General features: G+C 32.1%; 1 protein-coding gene across 1 annotated transcript; it reads right to left on the minus strand.

Annotated features, from left to right (window-relative positions):
- Positions 1–700: 700 nt before the first annotated feature.
- On the minus strand, positions 701–2,602 carry LOC142606743 (cytochrome P450 86A1). Its single transcript, XM_075778079.1, has one exon. It carries the CDS (start codon positions 2,548–2,550, stop codon positions 988–990), a length of 1,563 nt encoding a protein of 520 aa, XP_075634194.1. The 5' UTR covers positions 2,551–2,602; the 3' UTR covers positions 701–987.
- Between the last annotated feature and the right edge of the window lie 8,396 nt (positions 2,603–10,998).

The following is a 10,998-nucleotide window of genomic DNA, read 5'->3' on the forward strand; positions in this document are numbered from 1 at the left end:
TCCTCCACACCCTAATAAATTGGATGCAACACCTTATTTGATGGATAATTAGGAATTCATTTATCCACTAAAACTTTTATAGATTTACCATTTTCCACACGCTAACAACATACGCTTTTCTAAATTGGCATGGCAGCCATAATACTTCTCCATACATATGAACAGTTGGGAGACATAGCAGCATCCAAGAAGTGAGATACTGGTAAATTAGTGTAATTATTTATTCATTTATTTAGATAATTCCTCTTTAAGTTTCATATCTTATCATGCTAAATATCTAACTTTTTTGTTACAATTTTTTGAGAAAACTTTTTTGTTACATGACATGATACAACTCAAAAAGTATACATTTGTTTTTTCTTAAAATAAGTGCACGCTGTCTTGCCCATTCTTATTTTTTATTTAGTTGTATTTGGAACAAAGAAATGTATGATTTTTTATAATCCTTAACATAACGTGACGTGATTAGAATATAGGACATTAGACTTTATACTCTCTTTTTTTTTTTCCTGATACCGACTATATATACTTAGTTGCCAAGAAATATATAAAAAGTGTTGTAGAAAGACACAGAAAATCAAAGATAGATAGAAAAAGAGAAGGAAAGCGATCGGATTACATAGTATAAGAATATAACTTTGTGTCATATATATATATATATATATATATAGACATGCTTAAAAGAAAGACCATATCAACAGACAAGGAATATGAACTTAACAAAGACATTAATAATCTTTCCAACCTTAAAGACGAGCAATAACTGTCAAATTTAGGTATCCAACAACTCACCCAAACCCAACAAACAACAAATAACATATCATATAGAATCATAGAGGAAAGTAAAGTAAAAAAAGAAAAAAAAACAACAAATTGAATGACTCATACACCCTTCAACTGCAAATGACCATATTGCCCGCATGCTTAGACAGTTTGACTTTTTGAAACAACAAAAACCGCTGAACAACGATTTTGTTTTTTGTCTTTTCACACGGAGGCTGCGACATCAGGACCTCCTCCGAGCTGACGTGGCTGCATGTACACACGAAGCCCATCCTTCATGAACAGAGTGAGAGACATTTTCTGCTCAACACGGTGACCGGGAACCGGCAATAACCGGTACCTGAGAAGCACAGCCGAGGCCACCGACTTCATTTGCAGGTAAGCCAAGTCTTTTCCCAAACAAGTCCTCGGTCCAGCATTGAAAGCCACAAACTTGTACCCATCTTTCGGTGTTTCGAACCGGTCTCCCTCACCCGCCAACCACCGCTCCGGTTTAAACTCCATGCAGTCCTCACCCCAAATGCTCTTCATCCTCCCAACTGAATATATCGAATACGTAACAGTCGAACCGGCAGGTACAAAAGTGCCGTCCGGCAAAACATCGTCCGATACCACATACTTGAAATCCTCCGGCACGGAAGGGTATAAACGCAGCGTTTCAGCCAGTGCAGCTTTCAGATAAACCAACCTTTCCGCCTCGTCGAAAACCAACGGCTCCTCGATCCACTTCTTTGTGTCGCCGCCACGTGTCTCCTTCAGGACCGTCGATATTTCTTTGATGATCTTCTCCTCGGTTTCAGGGTGGTTCATGACGAGCCAGAAGAACCAGCTGAGCGCCACCGATGACGTGTCTCGTCCGGCGAGGACGAAGTTCAAAGCGATGCGTTGGAGGACGGAGCTCGTGAAGGGTTTTCCGTTAACGTCGCGTTTGTTGAGGAAGCGTGATAGCAAATCATCAGACGGAGCTTCCTTACGCGCCGTGATGGCATCGTTCATGTAATTCTCCACAACTTGGAGGCTTTCTTTTAATTTCTTCTCACCTCCGATACTGAGCAATTTCTCTAACCTCCAAATGAAACCAGGGTAAAGTAAGCGTTGGAGAGTTGCTTCAGTGGCAGTATCAAAAGCCATGGCAAACGGGTTATCGGGTAGATCCGGAGACAGTGTTTCCGGGTCTTTACCGAAAGTGAGACCACATATGTTGTCAAAGGTCAAACGGAGCAGCAAATCCTGTAAGTCCACGGGGATGTTGTCTTTAGCGGCTTTGTCTAATATGCGCCAAAGTCGCGACTTGATGGTACGGTTCACCCACCGAGACATTGCTTGTCTTAGTGTACGAGTGGTGAACTCCAACGCCGCCGTTTTGCGTTGTATAAGCCACGTTTCGCCGTCGCTGTTGAAAATGCCTTGGCCTAATAGGTCGTGGAAAGCGGCTTGCCAGTCTGGTCCTTTGGGGTAATTATCGAACTTGGTTCGGAGGATGTGCTCGATGTTTTTTGGGTGACAAGTGACAGTGAAAAACCCTTGCTTGCGAGCTAAGAAAGGGAAAGGTATGGTGCAAGTTTGGTACGTGGCTGAACCACCGGTTGCACGAAGGTTATTAGCCATCCAGTCGTGGATTCTGCTCCGGTTCGATATGAGAGCCGGGAGGCTTCCCACGACGGGCCATACTTTTGGACCTGTGAGCTTCTGGGCTAAGAGGTTGAACCAGAAAAGATAGAGTGCTATAGCAGCTGCTATGCCAAAGAGAATAGATAGGGTTTCCATGTTAGAAAATTGGTATAGCTAAGAGTTTAAGACTGGTTTGGACAGAGAGAGAGAGATGTGGCATTATATATAGAGTAAAGATAATTAGAAAGATTTAGGAAAAGTTGTTAGGAATTTTAGAGCAAGGGGTCGCTATAGATTTGATAGGAACAGAAAGAGAGCATGTACACGAAAGCTATATGTATAATTTCTGGAATAGTTTATAGTCACCCAAGTGGGTGAAGTCTCTTACTTGTAGTCATTAGTTTATAGGAAATGGCTTTCCTAAAACGTCCAAGTTCAGGCCAGTTTAAGTATTCGTAAACCTCAGTCAAAAAAAAAAAAAAAAAGTATTCGTAAACCTAAACGGACCAAGCTACGTATTGTGGTTCATTCTAGTTCGACTCCACCGTTCCAGCTTGCAAAAAGAACATCTGTGCCTTTGGCAAGGAAGCAAAAACCCTCAAAAATTTATATACATAAAGTTAATTATTTCATTTCTTTTCTCAACAAAAGTATTTTGGATCTTAGGTGTTTGGATACCGCTTATTTTACTAAAAACTGAAAACACTTTAGTAAAATAATTTTTAAATGTATGAATAGTACTGTGGAACCCATTTTTAATAAAAGTTTTGCTGAAAAAAAGAGGTTTGTAGATCCCGTGAACAGTGCATAGGACCCACTGAACAGTACATAATCACGTGAAATGCTCTTCTAAAAAAAAAAACAAAAAAAAGAAGCCAAAATGCAGACGCTGGCAGCTACATCGAAACAGGTACTTAATAAAGATGCCTTTAATAATTATAGATTTCTTTAACTTTTTCATAAATAGTGCCGTGAGACCTATTTTTAATAAAAATTTTGCTGAAAAAGAGTTTTGTGGGTCCCGTGAATAGTGCACGAGACCCATTGAACAGTGCATAATCACGTGAAATGCTCTTGTAAAAAAAAAAAAAACGCCAAAACGCAGACACTGGCAGCTGTATCCAAACGGGTACTTAATAGAGATGCCTTTAATAGTTATAGATTTCTTTAACATTTTCATATTTCAGTATTAGAGGTGTGCAGCAAACCTGCCAACCCGACCCCACCCAACCCGGTGGTTTTTAAGGGTTGGTGGGTTTGGTTAGGTCGGGTCATGAATTTTATTTTATTTTATTTCATTTTTTCAATGGGTCAAGTTAGGTTTGGGTCATGAGATTTATAAATCTGTCTAATCCGACTTAACCCACCTATATTTAATATATTTTTAAATTTAAAAACATATTTAAAAAATATATTATATAATTTATAATTCTGTTATTTATTTTTTTGCCCCTTTTCGTAAATAAAACTCAAACCTTAAGTTTTTCTCATATAGTTTGTGTTTGTTTGGCATTATGCTCATGATTATTTGTTATAAATTTGCTTTTACTTATGGTGGTGTTGTTCTAATGTTCAAGTTGATAATAATAATAATAATAATAATAATAATAATAGTAATAATAATAATAATAATAGTAATTAAAAAAATTGTCTAACTCATAGGTCAAACTCGACCCACCCTGATCCAGGTGGGTTGGCTTTGGTTAAGTTGAACCCCTTGTGATGGGTTAGGTTTGGCTAGATTTTTATAACCCACCATGGTGGGTTGGGTTAAAAAACACTTTTCAACCTGATCTATGCATACCCCTATTCAGTATATTTGCAATACGGAGTTATGAGAGATCATCTGCATAATATACAAAACATGGGAAAGTTTGACTTTTTTGTTAATTTGCTTTAATATCTGCTTTAATATAAGGCTACCTCTTTATCCAAAAAAAAAAAACATTTTAGACTATATCTAGATTTCAATCTAGAGATCTCTTATTTAATTAAATAGGTCAAACTCTTTCTTTCTACATCAATTCAATTTACTCACTATATATTTTGGGGCATTAGATTCTCACCAATGTTTGCGTTACTCAAGCAGGCATTCTCGCTTCTGCTTTGTCCACCGTTGCTCTCGCGGGTGCTTCCCTTTAAATTGAAATAAATCTTTTATTTCAATAAATGCTTAGGGCATCCAATTCATAAATTGTGTAGGCTATTGAATGTATTTTGTAAATGATATTAGTTGTATCGGGTTTTAGGTCTACCTAGTGATTGTTTGGATAAAGTTTATAGCGTTTACGTTTTGGAGCAGATGCGTTTCGGCCTTTTTTTTTTTTTTTCCCTCTGCACGCATTTCTGGGGGACAAGAGTTACTGTTCACATTGTGCGGTTACTATTCACGCACTGTTCACGCACTGTTCATATACTGTTCACGCACTTTTTAGCCACTTTTTCATTAAAAATGGGTCTCACGGTACTATTCACACATTTAAAAATTATTTTGCTATAGTATTTTCAGTTTTTAGTTTTTAGCTGTATCCAAACAAACCCCTAATTTTTGCACAGGAAATTCTAATTCTAAATAATTTTGTTTTCTATTATTTCCAATGAAAATTTGAAAGTTAAATGTTTGATGTTTAATACAAGCACAAATCCTTGAACTTCAACATTTTAAAGCAAGAACAAAAATTTTGTTATGTTTTTTAATTTAAAAAATATATTATTATAAAATTATCATATAAATCTTTCGTGACTCTAGTGCACTAACTTTCCTATATAGATCATGTAGATGATCTCATGACTCCAACACTCATATTACTTAGCTATAAATTTCTTTAGTATCATATAAATCTTTTGGTGATTCTCTAAATCATTTTCATCTTATAAACAAAGCAAATTATAATATATTATTATATCATAACAATTTTACCCAAAAAAGTACACTTAATTAGGTGAAAATTGATGATAACCTTAGTGCACTCAATTTTTCCCTCCTCTTAGTCTCTAAAAATGCACTAAATTTCTTCATTGCACACCACAAATAAAAAATATGAAAATAACAGTGCAACTGAAATAATTTTATAGTTTCTATACATGGAAGTATAAACATATTATTTGTAAGGACTGGATTTAGTGCTTAAGCCCCAACGAATGAAGGACCTAGGCCCAAATAACCCAACAAAATGAATTTGTTAGTGAGTGGATTCCGAAACGAAATTAGGCTTTCATGGATGAGATAGCGCTTACCATGGGCAAAGAATAACAAAGAAACAAGGAAAAATAGAAGGCAATCACTGCTTGAGAAGGATAATTCTCCTCAGATAAGTTCGAGGAGGTTCTGTTCTCGAATATATCACTATCAGACTTGTTTACAATTTCCTTTCTTCGTGCTATAGTGTTTTTCTCTGCTGTTTGTCTGGTCCCTTCTCTCCAGAGGACCTTCTACCTTATATAGGCCATTTTGGATGATCCTGTCCTTCCATTTGTTGATCACGCAAGCTACCACTCAAGTGTCAGTCCCATCAACCACCTCCCCTATACTCCTGTGAGATGTGGCAGCCAATGTAGCACTGTTCAAGGGTCTTCTCCACATATATGCAGCTAGGAGGTTTGGTAGAATGCATTGAATGTGATGGCAGCCTCCAGCTCTTCAGTCACGTCAGTGCTAGTCCCTTTCTCAAAGCTTTTTCCACACAGTAAGGCCTTCTTTGATGACGTGTTGATGGCGCGATCATAGTCTAAGAACGTGGACTCCTTGGCGTAGTAGCTGCCCTTCTCGGCCATGCATGACACGTGGCGTGACTGCCTTACTCGAAATTCTAGTACCTCACATTATCAATTAAACATAAAAAAATCATGAATTTAATATTAACATAACATCGTGTGAGGCACCTACTAGCTCCAACTCAACAACCCACCATAACATCAAGTGTCATTGATTTCATTATACAAGTGTTCAAGTAATTTAAGTATAGAATACTTACTGCACTAAAGCCAAGTGCACTAGCTAAACTCTCAATCCGCTTGCCTTAATCTTAGTCTCTAGCGCACTAACTTTGCCCCTGGTACACCATAAATAATAAATATGAAAAATAACAGTGCAACTGAATTTTTTTTGAAGTTTTTAGATATGAAAGTATAAACATGTTATCAATTGCTCATCGCAAACCATAAATTTAACATGAACAAACTACATTAAAAATTAATTACTCAAGCCACAAACAATCCATTACATTTCGACTATAATCCAAAAAACTATTATAAAGCAAGTTCTAAAATGAAAATTGTAAACACAAATAATTAACTAGGAAAAATATGGTCAAAACACCTTATACTCAACGTGCATTATATATGCTTCATAATTACAAAAATATACAAAAAGTAATTAACACTCTTAATATCAACTTAATTAAACCATCTTATAACACCGTGCAAGCTACTAGCTTGCTCTAACTCAATAACCCACTATAACATCAAGTTTTATCAATTTCGTTATACAATTTTATTTATATTTAGCATAAAGTACTTACTATATATACTTTAGTTGAGTGCACTAGCTTTCCTCTTATTCCATTGACTTGGAATATATATATATATATATATATATATGTATATATATATAATTTTTTTTATCAATTTAATTTACCATTAAAAATATTATTGCAAACCTTCACATAAATTTCTGACTTCAAAAATATAGAATGAATGTTTGTAAGTTATGAGTGTCTCTCTCTTTATTATAAATTTATATTATATGTATATGTGTGTGTGTGCGAGAGAGAGAGAGAGAGAGAGAGAGAGAGAGAGAGAGAGAGAGAGAGAGAGAGAGTCTAATATGTGCATTATTATTATTGTTGTTGTTGTTCTGTGTGAATGTGTGCACATATATATAGCATAAATATAATATAACTTTATATAATTTAATAATTGAGAAATAAAGAGGGTTTGTTACATGTGTGTATATTGCTATCATGCTATAATAACTTTTTGTTATAAAGTTAGTGATTATTTAAGCATTTGATTGGTTAAGTAAACACTAAGTAGATTGTAATAGACATTGTAATGTAATAATTATTCCTATGATTTAGCTATTCAGTAGTTTTGTTATGTTTTTATTACGAGTAAGTCTAGTGCCACAAACTTTTCCACAACTTTGCTACATGGCAACTTGTGAGTGATAGAATTAAAATATTGGATACATGATTTCATCACTCACAAGTCGCTACGTAGCAAAGTTGTGGCAAAATTGTGGAAAAGTTTGTGACACTAGACTTACTTTTTGATTACCGAAAATAGTCATTCTTTATGAATAGCTATTCTTTAAAATGAGGAATAACTATTCATCTCTAAAAGACTTGTAATAGTTATTCCTTAGTAGGTGTATTAATTTTTAAAATTAATATATTTCCAAATAAACATACTTTATATGCTCATAACAATTATGAAAATAAAAATTCATAAAAAATAACTAATCTCTCTTTCAATTTTTTTTTTAAAAATATATTATTTTTTAGGAAATATAATTATATGAGTAAGATATTTCCTAAAATATATCTTATATTTGATTTAAAATGTTTTCATTTAATTGTCTTCAAGATTTTATTATTGTATTGTCATCAAACAAATGAATAATAATAAGTATTACATTATAGCGTTTTGTATTCCTTATAATACCTATTCATATTCCGATGTATTACTATTACAGTTTACCAAACGTGTCCTTAGTGTTATTATTTATGTATGGACAAGTATGACCGTGTGGGTCAATAACTAATACAGTGCAATTGAGTTGAATTTTGTCATTTAATTTAAAATATTTTTAAATAAAAATAATGACAAATAGATAACAAAAATTGCATTAATTAAAAAAGTATTATATAAACTTAACAAAATAAAATGGTCACACCTGCCCACATTAATAATAGATAATGATAACTAATAATAAACTATTATGTAACGATTTCAAAATATCACAACTTATAAAAAGAAATTGTAAAACTTTATGTATTTGAGATTTTTTTTTCTTTTTTGTGTTGATAAGTTGATATATTCAAATTATATTTTGATGAAATTTAATTTAATTTAAGCTTTTTAATGACTCCCTTAAAAAATATTACTTGAGCCATTACGGTCTAAAACCTCATATATTAGATCCTCCATTAGAATATTCTCACATCATATTTTATTTAAATAATAGAATAGATAATTTCTTATACAAATATACAATCATAATATATATACTTATTAATAACTATCAAAATTATGAAATTTTACATTTAGAAAAAGAAATAGAGAAGATTGTATTTTGTTGAACTTTTATATGTATTGCATGGGTAACTAACTAGTCAATTAATACATAAATCTATGACGTTTACTATATGATGAGTACTTAATCGTTAGTAAAATTTTATCATCACACATCAAATCAAGCAATTATTATAATCGCAATTTGGTCATATGAAAGGACCACTAATTATCAATTGTAAGTGATTTAGCATAAGATATTTTTATTAATTTATTTTGCATATCTCTTGTACTTATTTCTTGCTTATAGTTTGTGTTTGAACGGTTGATTTTGAATTAAATTTAATTAATATAAAAATTAGTAATATACAGAATGGAATTTATACAATACTGAATATCTACATATTTCTTCCAATTTTTTTTTTTTTTTTTGTAAAAGTTTTTTTATAAGAATTTTTTTTTTGTAAAAGTTTTTTTTATAAGAATTTTTTTGTAAAAGTATAGCATAAAAGAGCGTAAATAAATGTACATACGGATATATGCAATAGAAATTTTGGGAATAAAAAAGCAGCAATATAAATTTATTTGTTTCTCTTATTACATTTAAATTTAACAGCAAACTTATGTAATCTTGATATAATTTCGTAATTTGTTAAAAAATTCAATTTTTTGTTTTTTTAATATTTAATATAATTAGGGTGTGTACATATATGTGTTTGTGTGTGTATCATTATAGTTGTATTTTCAAGAAAATGCATAACAATTTATTGAAGGAGATGATATTTCATATACTCCTTCATTTACTTGCTAGCCAAAACAAAGAAACAAAAACAAAAAATATATTCTCTCATATTATTATAATTGAAAATGATTTTATTTTTGTTTATTTAAAATCTAATATGTATACATAGATAATATACATGAGCATAAATATAATCATTTAAATTATATAAAAATCTTAAATGTATCTAAAAAAAATTCAAGATAATAATAAAAATATATGAATTTGATTCTTAAAATTAATAGTAAAAGATGGGACTAGAAATTTTGTTTTAGATAATTTTATTGTTGTAAGAAAATAAAATTTAAAACTTCATAAAGCATATAAGTTCAGTAAATTGAAGTATTTCTGTATAAAATATAATATAGGAAATGTCTAACATGTATTTTATGCGTTTAATTATAGAAAACATTTTTTTTTAAAATTTTTTGTTTAGTTTGGTAAAAAATAATTATATATATAATGTATTAAATAACATTATTCTATGCATGAAATATGCCTATTGGATTATTATTTGTGCCCCTTGACCTATTTTCATTTAGAATAAATTGCTTAAATATTTCAAATATTTAACCATGTATAATATGTTGAGGCAAAAGAAGAAAAAAAGTTGTACATAAAAAAGGAAAAAAGTTTTCCTTCAAATTGGGTTGAATCCATTACCTGACCGTTAATAAAGGTAATTTATATATATTTTGATCATATATATAAATGATGATTATTAAATTGTCATTGGATCAATTATAATTATTTTAAAAAATAAATTATATTATTATTATACGAATCACTAAGAAATAACATGATTATTAAATTGTCATTGGATCAATAGTATAAAAATATGTTTATTTGAAGAAAAACGTGATTATTAAATAGTTCATTGGATTAACAGAATACACATGTTTATTTGAATTGTGGTGTAGTGGTTGAAGGAGCTTTCCTTGCACAGTGGTTTATAGGAAATTTTCGGGAACCTCATGCATACATCCCAAAAAGGCAATTAGAAGGTATCATATATGTGCCTAATCCCCAAAGAGCATCATATAGTGTATTAGTATAATTACAGTTGCAATGACACAATTTGCATGCCAATCTCTTCCTTTTTGTTCAATTTGAAATGATTGTTTAACTACTCTTATTTGTCTGCCTGTCAATGGCACGTAATTTGGAGTTTCTCGAGGGACTTTCGTTAGCGTACGTATGCTTATCAAAGGAACAAGTAGGACTCTTACCTACTCTAGCAAGGCCACCTTCCTTAGCTTTCCAATCCATCTTTTTTTTTTCTTTTATTGGTTGTCTTGCTCAGCTAGCTCGAGCTTTGTGAGAGAGAGGAAGAGGTTAGCTAGAGAAGGTGTACCCGCAATGAGAAAATGGGTTGATCCAAAACCTTGAAAAAAAAAAAGAAAAGAAAGAAGAAACATATAAAGCCATTGAGAGAATAACAATTTAGACCTGCTCGGAAGCAAAATGGCTCTCTTTTCAGCAAGTAGTTCTAAGTGGGAGGAAACTTCGCATGCAAGAAATAGAGCACAAAAACTCTTTGCCCTTTCTTGAGGCTATCGATACCAACTCCATGATATTTAGTAGAGTTG

Source organism: Castanea sativa, chromosome 8 (genome assembly GCF_040712315.1).
Source record: "Castanea sativa cultivar Marrone di Chiusa Pesio chromosome 8, ASM4071231v1".
Classification (NCBI taxonomy): domain Eukaryota; kingdom Viridiplantae; phylum Streptophyta; class Magnoliopsida; order Fagales; family Fagaceae; genus Castanea; species Castanea sativa.